This window comes from Nicotiana tabacum, chromosome 10 (assembly GCF_000715075.1).
Source record: "Nicotiana tabacum cultivar K326 chromosome 10, ASM71507v2, whole genome shotgun sequence".
Lineage (NCBI taxonomy): Eukaryota > Viridiplantae > Streptophyta > Magnoliopsida > Solanales > Solanaceae > Nicotiana > Nicotiana tabacum.
In genome coordinates, this window is record NC_134089.1 from 171,414,953 (window position 1) to 171,432,625 (window position 17,673).

The 17,673-nt window shown below is 37.0% G+C and overlaps 1 protein-coding gene across 2 annotated transcripts; it reads left to right on the forward strand.

The window, feature by feature from the left end:
• Positions 1-2,662: 2,662 nt before the first annotated feature.
• On the forward strand, positions 2,663-15,011 carry LOC107832580 (K(+) efflux antiporter 4). 2 transcript variants are annotated; one of them, XR_012695903.1, is made up of 20 exons: positions 2,663-3,356; positions 3,805-3,848; positions 4,904-4,962; positions 5,067-5,145; positions 5,277-5,338; positions 5,459-5,534; positions 5,687-5,761; positions 7,912-7,983; positions 8,072-8,155; positions 8,328-8,396; positions 9,218-9,295; positions 9,517-9,605; positions 10,762-10,858; positions 10,941-10,994; positions 11,109-11,204; positions 12,592-12,780; positions 12,907-12,984; positions 13,233-13,914; positions 14,248-14,337; positions 14,466-15,011. XR_012695903.1 is itself a non-coding variant. In XM_016660440.2 (20 exons), the coding sequence occupies exons 1-20, from the start codon at positions 3,152-3,154 to the stop codon at positions 14,544-14,546; spliced, it is 1,722 nt and encodes a 573-aa protein (XP_016515926.1). In that variant the 5' UTR covers positions 2,663-3,151; the 3' UTR covers positions 14,547-15,011. The 2 variants fall into 2 exon arrangements, 1 of the variants encoding a protein (XP_016515926.1); XM_016660440.2 differs by having other exon boundaries at positions 13,233-13,277.
• The last annotated feature ends 2,662 nt before the right edge of the window (positions 15,012-17,673 follow it).

Consider the following 17,673-nt stretch of genomic DNA (forward strand, 5'->3'; position numbering starts at 1 on the left):
TCAGCAGGATTAGCCAAAATGTCCTCTTCGGAGACAACAACTGAGCCCTGGGGTAGACCTAAATTCAACGAGAGAAAAAGGTTAATATGCTTTCTTATACGAAAGGGAAAAACAAGATCAGTTCAACCTACCATGATTTTTGGCCTTCCACCCATATTTATGGGCTAATTCTTTCCATGTACAGGTCTTGGGCGTAGTAGCATCCAAAATCTTTTGGATCCATTGGTCCAAGCCTTCAACCCTTAATGGAACCCACCAAGTTGCTGAAACAAGTGAAAGAAGAGGAATTAGTAACAACATGGGGTGGTCTTTAACTAGAAGAAGAGACAAATTATGAACTTACGAGTATGGTTCTACAACTTCGGAAAGGATGAAGCCGTGGCCGGAATGATGTCCCTGATGGCAACTGCAACGCATTGTTCCATCCACCCACGACTAGGGCTGTTCATTCGGATCGGATATTCGAAATCCGAACCGATCCATTCAATTTCGGATTTCGAATTTTGGATTGGATTAGATTTCAGATTGTGTTTATTAAAATTTGGATTTCGGATCGGATTCGGATTGGTATATTTTAATCCAATCCGAAATCCGAAATTATTAGGCAATGTATAAATACTACACTTTAATTTCCGGTAGTCAGTACTTCCTTTACATCTTCCTCCAAATTATTACCTTTACAATTGCTAGATTTAGCTATATTGTACCATAGTACTCTCATAATTGCATAAACATGAGTTTTTCATAATGTATTGTCTCTTTTATAAAGAAAATATACATAATAGTTTGCAACTTTAAGCATAATAAGATCCAAAATCAGATCCGATGCGACCCAAACTTTAAAATCTGATCAAATCCGATACAATTCGGATCAGATTCAGATTCCATTTTCTAGAATCCGAAATCCGAAATCCGAATCTGAAATATGCTAAATCCAATCTGATCCGATCAGTGCACAGCCCTACCCATGACCGTTATCATCATCCATGCTGGCTAGCAAAGCATGGGGACCACGTTTACTGAAATTTATCATTCCCCGCGAAAAATCTTGGGGGAATAAAGGTTTATTAATCGAGCTAGAGTTAGCTCATCTCTCATCTCCTGGCACAAACGCCGAAGACAAACGATTGTCCTCCATACAAAAGGACTTACTTGTGCCAGGCATACTTGGTAACAGATGCAAAACTCCATAATAACGGAGTCAAGCTCCCCCACTCAAAGAGAACGACCCTAAAGTGAAGGGATACACATAAAAATATGTGAAACCCTTCTTGGGTAAGGTTATCCACTCCATCAGATCAGGAGCGATAATGTCTAAATCATATCAATGACAGTCTTCCTTCATAACAGGAATACTGAAAGGACGAATGGAAGTAGGGTACACGCTGACAGCCACGTACGAGGGTTAGCATAAGAATTCTTCTCTTCAAAGTCTTTAGTTGTGACAAGACTTCTTGGGATGATGGTGCTTACCGTAGGAGGAACTACATCGTCAGCTTTACCTTTATTTTTTGAGGAACTAGGGTTTTTGAAGAAGAAACAATTTTTATCAGAAAGGAAGAAAGGGTTTCTCTGAAGAAGAAGGTTAAAGAAAAGTTGAAGAGAAAATACGAGTTCAGTAAAGAGAGTTTGAGAAAGTTTGAAAAATTATGAAGTGTAAATAAAGAAGTTTGATGCGTATAAGTAAAGAAAGACAAGGCTAAAATCATGGCCATAATTACCTCGATAATTAGCAAAAATGATGCTAAATCGTGGGATGACGCGTGTTCGGAGCATTAAATGCGGAGAGACGTGCGTCTAATCAACCGTCAAAAACTTTTCAAAGGGGGTCAGAGAATTTTCCTCCAAAAAAGGTATCTCTACTAACTTCTCGGTGACACAAAGTTATGCCACGGGAAAGTAGGGGGACTATCTGTATAGGGTGTTCATATTAATGTTTGCATGAGAAAGTGACATGTGGAGCCGAAGACAGAAGACAGTTGGTGCTGAGGGCAATGATCTCGATTGTTATCGAAGAGAATAATATTCATAAAGACGAAATAAATACCTACCATCTGATAGTATTTAATGAAAAATATTCTATAGTATTAAGTGCACGGTCCATTACAGAGAATAAGACATTCACTGCCTACCGTTACACATTCTCCAATGACCCTCATAATTATCATTTAAGAGGGGCTTGATCCTAGGACCTTGTTTCCTAGGTATAACTATAAATAGTGATCTCTACCGTTATTGTAAAGGACATGAATTTTCTGACAAGCATACACTATATTCTATCAAAAACTCAATAACATTTTACTTTCTTGCTTACTTATATTGTTCTTACTGCCTCCAGAAGCTCTGCGCCCGGGACTAAGATATCGGCTGTTTAATCTCAATTTCTAGTTTAAGTCTTACATTTTTGTCTAATTCCTTTATCATTTGAGGATCAAATCAATTCACATATCTATAAATTTTGTATAAATTCAACTGAACCGTTTTACGGATAAAAAGACTTCACTCTTGAAAAATGAAGATTACATTTGAGAACCCATAGGCTAAAAGATAAAGCTGGTAAAGTTAAGGAATAAATTACCAAAAAAGTAGTAATATAATAAAGTTGAACTCCTGGGCAATGCCTTGAAAAATTTGTTATGAAATATTTTACCTTTTTGTGGTTTAACATTGTGTAGTATTTTCGGTTTTAAAAATTTTCCCCTTGAACTGTAGAATAGATAAAGATTTTCTTCACAAAAAATAACGAATTTCGTTTGCTTTCGGATAATGTGACTAAGGTTGACCGCCACCTGGTATCGCCGTTGATCGAAGCGGTTGATACCGGAGCGTTTGTTGCACGTGCTAAAACCTCGTGTGCACCTCATTGGAAACACCTGACGGGAATCACAAGAAGCGAATATGAAGGAGGAGTCTTTTGTACTTTCACTCAACTTCTCCCGGGGCCCGATGCTTTCCTTTTTCTCTCTCCTTCAATCTCTCGCCAAAAACTTCCCTCGCCGATAACGTGAACGTGAAAACATTTCGACTTCGACGACGGTTAGTTAGCTTCAATCGGCTGCCACTCACCCCACCCTTTTTCCACATAAAAAGTCACCTTCTCTCTCTAAAACTCTCACTCATCAGAGTTCTCTCTCTCTAACATCCATTGCAAATGAGAGGGCTCTTCGTTGTCCTCCTCATTCTCTCCTTCTCCTTCCAATACGTTCTCTCTGATGCTGATGCGAAGTTTGAAGATGCAGACGACGTCGTAAATGCTTCTGAATTCAACTCGTCTAGATCTACGGAAGTTACCTTCGCTAACATGATCGATCGAGCTCTCGAAAAGGAGTTCAACGAGACTGACGACAAGTCCGATGGTTAGTTCAATTCCTGCTCTTCATTTTTTAGGGTTTATCCAATGCTATGCCTCGGCTTGAGGGAACTTGAATCCAACAAAACATGCAATGCGGGAGCTAAAATTGCATGTTTGAGTAGCTATTTCCCACTAATCTTCCAGTTTACCTCTTTACTATTTACACTATTAAATCTGGATAATATGTTCTCTTTGCGAAACAATTTGAGTGGAATTACTAGCTGGACTGACAGTGTTGGCACTTTTACGTGTCGTTACATTTATGCGGCAAGATCTTCTGTTTCTAGATTTGGTTGTTTATTCTCTGATATGTTATTTGAAACTCAATAAACCTATCTCTGATGCTGGTGATAAAGTTTCTGTAAACGATTTTGTGATTTAGGATTCGGTAGCTCCCGTTCTGGTCTTTCTTTTGTTCTCTCATACTATTATTTATTTATTTTTCATTTCAGCAACTGATCCCAGAAGCTTCAACAACAGCGTGGCAGATCAAGAGGTTTGCCCCTACTTCCTTCGAGTTGTCTGAATGAAAATAATTTGGCCCCTATGACTTGCAAATTTCGAATGAGAAGTTATTGCAATAGTTCTCCGGTTATCCGTTCCTCGAAATAGTTTTTGGATAGGATATTTGTAGTCTGATTGCTGATCTGGAACTTTAATTGCTTTTTGAGGGGTTTATTATGTATTTGTTTGCTACAATCTTAGCGGTTTTACTATTTTGCTATAAATGGGAACTATTTAAAGAACTATTATTCAAGGATGAGTTTTTTGGACTGCCACTTGGAACATCTTCTCTGGCAAAGTACATGCTAGTTCCCATTGCAGTTCTTTTCCTAAAATTTCTGTTTTGTTCTTTTGGTCAATTAGCATCTGTTAATCAGCCGAAGAATCATTTATTGCCAACTGGTTGGGCTTCTCTTAGTTGAAGGTGATAATTGTTGGTGCTATGATCTGAGGTCCAGTGGTTGGTCTGCCCATATTAAAACTGAAGCTTAACCCATATACTCCTGTAAACCAAGTTGTGGAATGTGGTGCATGGTAATGGTGATGCTTGAAGTTCAAGTTGGGCACAACACACTTTTGATTACAATGAAGTAGCATGCTTTTTTTAGCTAAATTATATTGTGATATTTTCCGGTTGTTTACATGAAAAGATGAAAATCTGCAGTTGACAAGAATTGCTAATAAAACATTGAGGGTCTTTGGGAAGTAAAAAGAATGAAGTGCTAATATGTTGTATACAAATTTATGAAATAAGGAATTTGATCTTGGAGCTTATTGGTTGTTCTTGATCCTGAGAGCTAGATACAGATTAACATGGCTGCTATTGTGAGAAAAGATTCTCAAAATCGGTAACTAGATGTTATTTTGAGTTATTGTGCTAGTAGATTGTTTTAAACGGCACATTATTCCTTAGCTTAAGGCTTTATTCTTTGCTTACCATGTAGTTTGCCATTTAATAATAAGTGTCTGAGAAGAATCTTAAGATGTGTTTTCATGTTGATGTTATCACTTTGATCTGAATATTTCTTGAAATGCTTCATTTCTCAGGCAGTTTTGGAAACTGTTGCTAGGGTCAAGCCCAAGAAGAATGAGACGAAGGAGGAAAAGTAAGGTTAATCTTGTATTTGGTACATGCTATGCTACTTTCAATAGTCTCCATGTTATTGGAAGTGAAAATACTGAATGGTGTTGGAATAATGATTTATATTAGGTCGTTCCAGTTGCATGATGTTTTCCACCTGGAGAATGACAATGGAGCTGAAGATACACCTACCTTGATAGATCGAAAGGTACCTATTGCATCTAGAAAGTATTGGGTCTGCTAATAGGTCACACAGGAGCACTAGTAGTAGTGAGAGATGATTATGGATTACTGAACATGATTTACTAACTGGTGCCTTCACTCCTGCTCCCCCATCAGGATAATGTCTTTATCATGTCTAATCCCAAGTCGAAGTTTCCAGTGCTGCAGCTAGACTTGAGGTTAGCTTTTTTCTTCCCTACATCCTGGTCATTCTGAACTAAGTGAAAAAAGAAGACTGTTCTGTTAAGAGGAGCTATATTGTTTTAACTGATCTGATTTTACTGTAAATCAATTGGCAGATTAATATCGGATCTCGTTGTTGTCATTGTTTCTGCAACTTGTGGTGGCATTGCCTTTGCTTGTGCTGGACAACCGGTGTGTTAATTCATCCTTTGCATGTTTTTTATGCTAACTGTATAGCCTCTTATTTTTCATGCTGACGATATTATCTTGGCTGCTTTTACACATTTTAATTTATGCATTAAACTTCAGAAACAAGTAAGTCCTATCCTGTTAATATCTTTCAGGTTTTCACAGGATATTTGCTAGCAGGATCTGTAATTGGACCAGGGGGTTTTAACTTTGTCAGTGAAATGGTGCAGGTATGTTTTTTTTTTTTTTTTTTTTTTTTTTTTTTTTTTTTGGTATGTCGATTTCCAGTCTGATTCATTAAACTGACAAAGATTATGTTATCGTGTAATACCTTTTATTTGGTCTAGTTTGCATAGACATTGAGTAGGCACTTATTTGCAATCTGTATTGCATCAATATTCTGCCTCCCTTGGGTAATTGTTAGCTGTGTGTCTGTTATCAGCTTGTCCATGACCATAATAAGAATTTAGCAAATTTATGGTAGAAACTGCCCAGCTAGCTTATGGGCCTGAAGTACTTAAACTCTAATTATTCCTTCTCTTGAGGATCAGGACATTGTATGAGGCATCAAAGCTTTTTCTAAGCTTTCAAATTGATGGAATAAATGAGTCAGGATTTGATAACTTCCCAGCACCTCCAATAGAAGGGCATGGAGAACCCATCAGGCCTATGTGCTTTATACCTCATTGAACTCCTAGCTCATTTCTTCTTCAAATTTTCTAGGGATGGCATCACTTTGGAAGGAAGTCCATGTAAAACTTCAATATCTCTTCTCTGTTAGATTCTTGCGCCTCTCAGATCTCCCCAGTGATCTTTAGCTTATCAACATGGTGTATCTCCTGTGGGCATTGGCTATTTTGTGGAAAAATTTGGTGCTTTTATCCCCTTGTTTGAGCCAAAGAGATCTTGAATTTTGCCTCCATTAGATTCTTCCAACCTGAATATTAATTTTTTTTTTTTGCAGTTGCTCCTCCTCTGTTAAAGTATTAAGATACTTTCATCTAGCGCTTTGTCAAGATTCATAAGGCTTTCCACTATTGCAGACTTCCTATTTCCTAGATGGCTTAAAGTGGTGCCGTCTCACTCCAAGTACTTCCAGCAGCTTTAGTATTTTCGTCAGAATGTAACTTGGAATTCCTGTCACATCATAAGACTCCAGAAAATCTTGACCATGTCTACAAAACCATTGATCTCAGCCACATATTCTCATATCAAAGTGGGACTGTCTTTGCTCCCACTGCCCCAAATTGAAGGAAACTGATCTGACGGAGTCTTAAGGAGGATAAAATCAAATGTACCTCAACTATATATCCCAGTCAGTAGAAAACAAGAATATCTTTTCTTGATGTTGTTCTTATAGTATTCACTTCGCCCTAGTATAACTGCCACCACATGGAGGATGGTTAGCTTGCTCCTTTTACTTGAAAATTCTCTCATTAGTTTGGAGTAAAAAGTCATCTTTTTCGATAGATAAGAAAAGAGAACTTTTATCTGATTGGAATAAGAAAGTTGAGACTAGAGAAGCTTAATACTGTCTCCTTTTTTTTTTTGAATGAGCGTCTGAATGATTTTAAGCCTTTGTACAAGATCTTAATGATTCAGACCTATTAAGAGCTAATAAATGGTTGTGAAAAGAAAGCCACTTAGTAGGCAGACCTCCATTAAGTGGAACCAGATGAGGCCTACGAAGGATGTACTCTTTTCTGCTCCTGTATTCATGTCTCCCCAAAAAACCAGCTTAAGTCATTGTGTACGAAAGACTTAAGCCTGAGATACAGTTGTGGCCACTAACGAACTCTTTATATCGTTAGCTCCTTTTGTCCCAAAGATCACTTTACAGTCTTTCAGGCCTATTGCAGTCCACTCATGTGTTTGGCCAAATTTGACAGATTGCTCTCCGGTTCCAATCTTACACTTTGGTCTCTTAGAAGCAATAGAACTCTGCCTTCCATTGTTGAATCAGTGACCTTAGTAGGCCTATTTTATTCTTGCACTTTAGCCCCTCACTGAATTTTGTGAACTTGCAAATGTTATAAATTTCGTTTGTGATCTGTAAGTGCTAATGAGTCATTGCATACTTTTCAGAGTTTTGAGGTGCAAATATATTTTTGGAGAGCCGCTTACTAGCCATCTTACAATTACCGCTTCCTGGAAATTCAATTTCTTTACTGAACTGCTTTATTGAAACAGCGTAGCCTCCTGATATGATTTTTGTGCTTATAGTACTTTTATGTTAATTAAGTTGTCTTTTGGACCATCCCCATCTAATGTTGTGCTAATGGTCTAACTGATATTAGGTCTTCTAATTTCCTTATCAGAAAAAAAAAGGTTAGGTCTTCTAAATTCGTGTTTCCTAATATCCAGTGGCTACATCATTCAGGTGGAAACAGTTGCTCAATTTGGTGTTATTTTTCTTCTATTTGCATTGGGTTTGGAGTTCTCCACCGCGAAGGTTTGCTTTTGATTTTCTAGATTAAGACAATTTTGTATTTTATCATGTAGAGTGAAAGCAGAAGTGCATTTTTAACTTGTAACTGCAGCTTCGCATTGTTCGAGCTGTTGCTGTGCTAGGAGGGTTACTCCAAATTTTTCTCTTCATGTGTTTGTCTGGGATAACAGCCTCGGTATGTGATTTCTATTATCACCTTTTTTTTAGCTACCTTCTCAACATGCAGTTCAGCTACGGGAATCTGCATTTTTAAAATGTTGTCTCTATGTTTAAAGCTCCAGAGCTCCAGTTATGCAAAATATAACGTCCATTCTATATTCATAACCATGAATCAATGATACTTACAGTTATGCGGTGGGGAAGCATCTGAAGGTGTTTTTGTCGGCGTCTTCTTATCAATGTCTTCAACAGCAGTGGCAAGTTGATGTCGTTTTTGAATTTATCTTTCCAATTTAATTGATTGTACCATCAAGTATTTGTCACGGGCTTTTGTTCAATTTTCATGTAAGTTTCCCTATGCGTTCCTAGAGGAAAATGGAAAAAATTGCAGTTGATAGTTAAATTTACCTAAGGTATAATTGAGGAAAGGAGAAGGAAAATTGATGCCATAGATGCATGAATCTTTTTGTATTTTGGATTCAATACCCTATATCTTTACTATTACGAAATGTTAGGACCTTGTTGAGTGCTGTAAGACAGGAAGTAACATCCTCATTCTAGGAAAGATCTTTTGAATAATCTGAAAAGGGGTGTACTATAGGAAGATGTACTGATAAAAAAGTGTATTACAGAAAGATGTGCAATGGGATTCACTCCAATTTGAAAATTTTCTAACATCACAATAAATGATGCATAAGCATTTAGTTTCTGCCTGCATCAGTTTTGTGCTTCACTTGCTGTTAAGAAATGTGATTAGAGGTATTAAAAAGCCCAAGAAATACGATAGAGTAACTGCAAAGTTGTTTCAGTATTCCCTTTCAGAATGTAGAGAAGCCATCTCACTGGAATTTTGAGGATTTCTGGCTCTCTGAATCCACTAAACACAACACATTTTCCTTCATAACTGGCTAATAACTGAATTAGGAAAATGGGAAAACTGCGGAAGGGAACGAATTTTGAATGTTGAATCCCCTTATCGGATGTTATGGACTGAAAATATTGTAAAGGGCACATTATGCTTTAATTAGTAAAGCTTCTTATATATGTACTGAAGATCTTTATCTTTTCTGAATAACAGGTGTTAAAATTTTTGATGGAAAGAAATAGTGTTAACACCCTCTATGGGCAAGTCACCATTGGAACTCTTATTCTGCAGGTCTGTCTCAGCTATCCTTTTCTCTTTTGTGAATATAGCAATGTTTTTGACAAAATATTGGCTCACGTTTGTCTTTTCATATGGATGTTTCTTATAAAAATAGTGCTGCCTTTCACATGGATGTGTTATACCCTAAAAATTTCCTTCTCGTCAAAATTTTCTTGTCCTTTTTCTCAAGAGTTCTTCCCTGATTGAACTTTTGAGATGTCTCTGACTTCCAGGATTGCACGGTGGGTTTGCTATTTGCACTGCTTCCTATTCTAGGTGGTAGTTCCGGTGCTCTTCAAGGAATGGTTTCCATGGCAAAACTGTAAGCAGTGGCGATTGAATAAATTTTGAATTTGGAATGCAGAATTCTTTTTATGTGAAACAATATGTTGTTACATGCATTACAGAATTCTTTTGCATTTCCATAATGCATATGTTGTTCTGTTTTCGTCATTCTTAGAGGTGAGATTGTGATATCTATGGTGGGTGTCTGGCAATTATGATGTGCCAAACAAAAGAGCTTTCAATCTTAAACTATTACCTTGTTTGACACTTTTTCTCTTAATCAGTAAGAGGTAGTTTTGTTTATTTCCAGCTACAAGTATATGCTCTGAGGTATGTACTGTATATCTGCATCACAACTTGTGTAATAAGCTCAAAAAATCAATCATAGCCTTAAGTATAGCTTTTATTGATAAGCATAGCCTTACAATATAGCTGCATCACAGGTTGTATAATAAGTTCAAAAAATCAGTCATGGCCTCTACATTATTAACTAAAGCCACATTGCACCAAAAAGAAAGTAAAGAGATACATCTATACTTCATTGTAATTATAGATTTTTTTTTTGCTCTAAATTATTACTTTTTGCATTTCGTTCCTTCCAAATTGACCACCAGATTGCAGCTGGGGTTGAGTTCCAGACCTTACCTGAAGCTTTTCAAAAACCTTTTCTGCAGCATCATTGAAGTAGTTTCAATTTCTTAGGCATTGACCAGTTAAGTCCCACCATGTTTATAAAGACTTCAAAAGCTGAGAGGTGAAACTGCAGTGCTTCGTATTAGTTTGACACCTTAAGTGTGAAAATTCATTATAGCTTAGGCCAACTACTTACTGAACCTGTTAGATTTGTGCGAAACCAGTAAAAAATCAGCTGGTGAGTCATTCTGGATCCCGTTGATCGCTGAACACTTGAGACATATCTCTTAAACACAACATATTTATTACAGGGCAAATTCCATTATGCCATTTCACAAATCTAAAGTCCACTTATGTTGATTAGTTTCACACGTTCACTGCAGTAGAACAAAATTTCCAACTTCACTTTAGCCTCTACTCATCTCCCTTCCCCCCAAAAAAAGAAAGAAAGAATAAGAGCACAATTCCTGATTTTCCTTCTGTTCTTCTATGATATTGACTGTATTAAACATTTTGAATGTGAATCTTGTCCTTGACTGCTACTATCCTTTTGATTACAGATTTGTCGTTCTGGTCATATTCTTGGCCATTTTGTCAGTATTATGCCGCACCTGTGTACCTTGGTTTCTTAAGCTAATGATTGGCCTATCTTCGCAGGTAACTTTGCATCTGTTGGAATGACACATCTTTTATGTCACAGCTGTTTCTATACATGACTGATTTACTGAATTCTTTGCAGACTAATGAACTGTATCAACTTGCATCTGTGGCTTTCTGCTTGCTTGTTGCTTGGGTTTGTCTCTTTTTCATATCTTTGAGTAGCAAATACGTGGTTCTCAACTTTTTAACCTCTTATTATCTCCTGGATATGACCTACTTGTGGATTAAATTGACTGTTGCATCACAGTGTAGTGATAAACTGGGTTTGAGTCTTGAGCTGGGTTCTTTTGCTGCTGGAGTGATGATATCAACAACCGATCTTGCTCAACATACACTTGAACAGGTTTTTCATCTCGTATATTTCATAAGCATTTTACTTTTCCTCATGTCTCTCTCATCGCTATCGTTATGACGTTATCTATGTGCAAAATACCGAAGAACAACTTGTGTTTCTAGGCAAAGATTCTCAATTGACCCTTAGCTGTATCAGTACAAGAACGAACCCAGTGTAATTCCACAAGTGGGGTCTAGGGAGGGTACTATGTCGCAGACGTTACCCTACCTTGTGGAGATAGAGAGGATGATTCCTTAGCTATATCACTATTTTGAACATTATCTAAGTGGAACAAGTATAAAAATTGATGAGATTTTAGTTTTTCAGAGAAGAATAAATCAACAGATTCAAAGATTAGAAAATATAATAATCCTCTAGATTGGAATGGATAGAAGAGGATTCATCCGATGGACCTCAACTAGATTGGGATAAGGCATGTTCGATTGATTGATCAGTCGGTCTTAGCAATCCCGAATAGCACAAGTTAAAATTTGCTTGCATCTTTTATGTTAACCAAAGTATTCAGTAATTTTACATCATAACGATGTCATTCTTACAAATGCATGTATATATTAAGTCTCGAAGAGCCTAATAACTATCTATACAAATGGCCCCTTTAAAAATTCTTCTTTATCTTTTTCTCTAGCTTATATTAACCTGAAAAAGCAAAATGGAGACATTCAATAACCCCATTTTCCAGCTTTCAATCTGTGTGACCCCGAACCTGTCATCATTGTTGCCTTGGTTTTAGGAACACCCAATTGAAAGTTAAATAAGAAATATGTTAATTCCATAACGCTGTAATGAAATTATTGGTGCGGCGGATAGTGATCAACATCCTCCCCGTCTTTTATCTAAGCAATAATAGCTTATCACTACCGATCTCAGCCTTCTTCCTTAGTTCCCAATCTGCTTAAACAACACAGAACCTCGGCGAATACTCCACATCTTCTCTCTCTCTTTTCCATCTCAAAAGTGTACTTCCCCAATTTCCGTTATCCTCAATGATTCTCCTACCTAGCCTAATATCCTAGCATAGCCCTGGTCCCTGGCAAGGCTCAGTAAGAGAGAGGATAAAGATCCATCTGAAGAAGGAACTTTGCTTATCTAAGACTTTTCCGCTCTGTTCGGGCACTTAGTCTTTAGAATTGTATAAATTCCACTTTAGAAGTTGGGATGGTTTGTCCATGTTGCTACCGGACCTATTTTTATCTGTTCCGGCTTTAAGCTTATAACTGTTTTCTTCTCTCTAAGGAAATAATTTTCTCTAACAATTCCATATAAATCGTAGGCATGCTGGAAGATGTGGGTTTCACATATTCGTGGATTATGGTTACATTATTACACCGTCTGCACTACATGCCTTATTCTTAGCTGTATTTTCATTTTGTTGCAGGTTGAACCTATACGGAACTTCTTTGCTGCTCTTTTTCTAGCTAGCATTGGAATGCTTATCCATGTTCATTTTCTTTGGAATCACATTGATATCTTAGTAGCAGCTGTTATATTGGTCATCGTTATAAAAACTATAGTGGTTGCTGCAGTTGTCAAGGGTTTTGGCTACACCAACAAGGCTGCAATTCTAGTAAGTTTTCCAAGTCATATGAGGTCATAATTTCTGAACTCTTTTCAATATATAAAACAGCTATTAGTATCTGTTCTTTTCCACCCATAATTTCTGTTACTAACTTTTTTGTATGGGTATGTCCAGGTTGGAATGTCTCTAGCTCAAATAGGAGAGTTTGCTTTTGTTCTTCTTAGCCGTGCTTCAAATCTTCATCTAATTGAGGTGCTGGTTTAGTATGCCATTTAAGCAGTATGAAAAATTCTTTTCTGCTGATGTCTACAGTAATATGATATCATGTGATATTTTGAGTACCATTTTGTAGGAATTGTGTGATTTGATGGAATTGAAATTAATTTACTAATACGTTGTATTCCTTTCCTTGTTGCCACTCTCACTTATGTAAAATTCAATCATTGTTGAGTTATCGACTGCTGATTTGAGATGAGTAATGGAATTTGGTGATGCTGCAGGGTAAAGTGTATATGCTGCTTCTGGGCACAACTGCACTTAGCTTGGTATGTTTACTGTTATTCTCTTTTCTAGCAACAGTAGCTGTACCTTATATACTTTTGAGACTTTGTTGAAGTTTTGCTTGCCTTCTTGCTTTTGATACTTGTATATCTTTCTATGAGTGATCAATTGACTAGAATCTGGATCTGTGACAATGCATGTGCTCTTTAGGAGGTAAAGAGCTGGTGCTTCAGAAAATATGGAAGACTCATGAGATCTGCATTAAGGGGTTTTCATAATTATGTCCCGGTAGGGGGTTGATGTCAGAGGTTAGGCATAAAGAACATATCGAGACTCTTCCTGAACTAAGCGTGTTTGAGTTTTAAACATCTTTTACAGTTATCCTGGTGAAAATCTTGAACACCAAACAATCTGGATTGCAAATGAAAAGGTTTCTGCAGATTTTACCAAAATAACTTTACTGGTACTTAGCTGCATGAGTTTTATGTGCTTATGATGGGCTAAATTGTACTTTAGAATGGTTGATTAAACAGGTGAGCCAGCTTTACAAGCACTTCAATTCCGGGAAAGGGGGTTGCATGCATGTACGCGAGCTTCTGCACGGGGATTTGGGAAACATTTGTGGACTTCATGATCTATTTTTGGATTCTAGAGGACTAACAAATAGGATTCCTACATAAGGTTGTTGAAGCCTAGTGTCTGAATTTTGAAACTTTTACCCTTAGTCAAGATATTGTTGGAAATTATATTTGCAATGCTTAGGCTAGAGTTATCAGCCAAACCTTGAATAAGTACCACTTCATTATGTCTTTGACAACTCTAATAATTTGGCGATGAAGATGACTTATGCGTTATTACATAGGACAATTGGGAGAATCTTTTAGGGAAAGGCTCAAGTGATAAAATTTAATGGTTCTACTTTATCTTTCATTTTTGTTTCTATGCTGATATGTTGCGCCTCACTTCCCTTATTAAAAAAAAAATGTTGGGCCTCACTCCAAATCAATTCTACAGGTGACCACACCATTGCTTTTCAAGCTAATTCCTGCTGTTGTGCATCTTGGAATACTACTGCGGTGGTTCTCGCCTGAAACTCCAAATGAGGTATTTTTTTTGTCGTGTAAAGAATGCCTGGTTTTTCTGCAGTTTTATCAGCTCACTTGGTTACAGTTTCCCTTGAATACCTGCCTGTGTTAAGAGATTTGAGATCTTGGAAATGATTTTTCATACAGATTGGACCCAAAGGAGATATCCTGCGCGCAGACAGTTCTAAGCGTATCAGTGTGCTGATCCAAGGATCCCGTGATTCATGATAGTTAAATAAAAATCAGAACCAGAAAAGCAAATAGTAATATATACCTGATGGCATTCTGATGCTGGGGGACAGGAGTGCAAAGGAGGTGACTGACTGGACAATTCATAATCATGAAGCTCCTTGTATGCACCAACATCAGGTGGTTTTCTTTGATACATCGGAGAGGTTGCAAAGTTGCAGAGCCCTTATTGATCTATCTGCCAACATTCCATGGCATTTATTTTTTGATACGCCATTACTTCCCACGTAGCTGCTATATACAATCTTGCCCATCTGTAATGCAATTGTTTATATTCTCTAGTTAGATTTTTTTGTTTTTCTGGGTTTGTGTCAAAACAGCCCTCTCAATATCCTCTGTAAATAGACGATCATAGATTAAAGTGATGTAGCAATTATAGTTGTATGTATACAACTGAACCTTGACTTTTCAGGTGCAGTATTCCAGTGCCTAAATTTGCGAATACTCCAACTGCCCCTTAATAAAGCGCCACAAAATTCTCTTTCCCTCTTCTTTTTGTATGCGGTAAGTGGGAAAGTATTCTCTAACACAGTTCCGTGCATCCTATTTTAAAGTTTGTACTTTACATTGAAGGAGAATTTCTTTGCATAACTCTGCCTGTACCTCGTTCTCAAAGATGCACTTCAGAATAAAGCTACTATTGGAAGATTCTCACTGGCAAAGCTAAAGACATGACGCAAATGAATGGTTTGCAAAGAGGATTACTTTTTCCACCTGCGAACAAAGTAAGAGCTTCTTGCTATATTATTTTCTTGTGATAGCTGCAGCAATAACTTTTCTCACCATCTATGTTTTCGTGCCAAGACCTTGTATGAAGCATGAAATCTGTCAGCTAGTAACAGGGATTTTCCCCCAGGAACAGAAAGAATCCAAAAGTGAATAAAAAGAAGGATAATACACTTTAAACGTGGAGTGTTGTTTTACTTCAATTCTCCTTTTTCTTTCCTATTTGTTCTACCCAATCGACCACTAAGAGTCCATTTTCACGAACATTATGTTCGAATCCTACAACTTCTGCACAATTTGTGGCTTCTTACCTTCGAGATTAAATTCTTCACGAATGACGAAACAAATAGTGAACAGTGACCCTACTTTCAGATTCCTGGTCAGGAACTGAATTGAGACAGAACATCAAATGGATATAAGGTAAGATTTTGCATCCTTGTTGACAATTTAGAGGCAGTAATAGGACAATGTCTGGACTCTGGACCCTGTTAGTGATCCAAAGCTATTACATCAACAGTTATTACGTCCTGACTACTCTCCAGAAATATGAATTCTTTTTCTCGAAGGGTCATCAATAGGATCCTTGATCGTACGATCATCAGCAATCTTAAACATGCACATAATAATACCATATGGTATGAAAGGTGGAAACTTGTCCGAGTTTGGCCTCATCCCATTTCTGGACTCATTCATTACATAAACCTTTCCATATAATCCAGAATTTGTCGTGCCTATGTTTCGTAGATACGACAGCCTGACCCAATTTGCAAAAGCATAAAGCAGTGGTCCTTTTGCAAAAGCAACAGCTGGTTTGCAGGAGTGGGCCAAAAAGTGTAATGACTACTGCGATTGTTATGTACGTATATTGTAGCTTCCGGAAATTTGCACATCACAATCAATCTCGGGTCCGATAATAACTCAAATTAGAATCGAATCACATTCCCAAGATTGAGATTAAACTCAGACGTTTCCCAAGATTGAGATTAAACTCAGACGTGAGTCTAGGGGTGTGCATTCAAATCGGTTTATCGATAAATCGAATCGATTATCTGTTATCGGTTTATCGATTTCGATTTATCGATTTCGATTTCAAAATTTTCCTTATCGATTTATCGATTTCGATTTAGATTTTGTCCTCTTCGATTATCGGTTAATCGATAAACCGATAAGCTACAGTAAATTTTTTTTAGATTTTTTTAATTTTTTTTACCCTTATTCTATAATACCCTTTCCTTTACCCTAAGTCCCTAACCCTATTATTTCCTCTACCACATTTAAGGAATGGTCATATTTAAAGCTCAAGTGAATGAAGTTCAAATTAATGGAAAACAAAATTAGCCGTGATGATGTATTTTGATTTTTTGTTTGTTTATACCGTTGAGTGTTGGTGACATACATTTGATCCCTTACTTTAGTTTCGTTGCATGTGCTTGTTGACACAATTTTTATGTTATAAACGGTGCTCTTCTTATTTTAGCTTCCTTTTGTCCATATTAGTTAGGTGTGTTTGTAGCGATATACTTTCCGTGGAATCCCGTAAATTTTCTTATTGGTGTAATCGATAACCGAATCGATAAGCCCCAAAAATCGATAAATCGAAATCGAAAAAATCGAAACCTTATTGAAACGATAACGATAAGCATATGTACAAATCGATAATCGATAAATAATTATCGATAAGGGTCAAAATCGAATCGATAAATCGAATGCACACCCCTAGACGTGACCTTATCCAAAACTAATAGTCCATAGCATATCCGTCTTTTATGATTAATATATACATTTAATGAGTTCGTTGAATGAAACATTGGATGAACTTTCTTAATGTCTTTTTAGTTAACTTTGCAAACTCAAATATGCTGGAGTTCTTGCTCTGCAATTCCAATGATCAATTGCTTAAGCCAAGTGCACCGAGTTTTTTGAAAGATTTCACACCATTAAGAGCATTACTGTATCTTATACTAGTATTTAGCTTCTTTTCTTATCAACTTACAATGTGAAACTTTGCCACCACAACCAACACAATGGTGTGTTGAAGGGCAGGGGCAGGGACGGGGTCCATAGAAAGCTTCTAGTTTTCTCACTTGTCCTACTATAGTGGTCCAACTCACAAGAGACCTAAAGGACAGCTTATACATGTCTTGAATCAAGAAATGCTAGTGAATGGACATTTATTTTGTCTATATAATCCTACTATATATTCAATTTTGTAGCATTGTGCACAAAGAATTGAACTGAATCATTAGTGTTATCAAAGGCAAAAAGTAAAAATAAAAGACCCCAAAATCTATTGAAGCATTAAGTGAAAAATATAAATAAAGCACGAGTTTTAATAAAGAAAGACAATAAATGATGAGGTGTACGCCTTGGTGAATACACT

Bases quoted from the DNA above. Each gene is read 5' to 3' on its own strand.
- LOC107832580 (XM_016660440.2), top strand. From the start codon at position 3,152: ATGAGAGGGCTCTTCGTTGTCCTCCTCATTCTCTCCTTCTCCTTCCAA. The intron at 5,762-7,911 runs GTATGTTTTTTT...TACATCATTCAG, and splicing joins TTGTCAGTGAAATGGTGCAG to GTGGAAACAGTTGCTCAATT. The intron at 13,278-14,247 runs GTATGTTTACTG...TCAATTCTACAG, and splicing joins GCACAACTGCACTTAGCTTG to GTGACCACACCATTGCTTTT.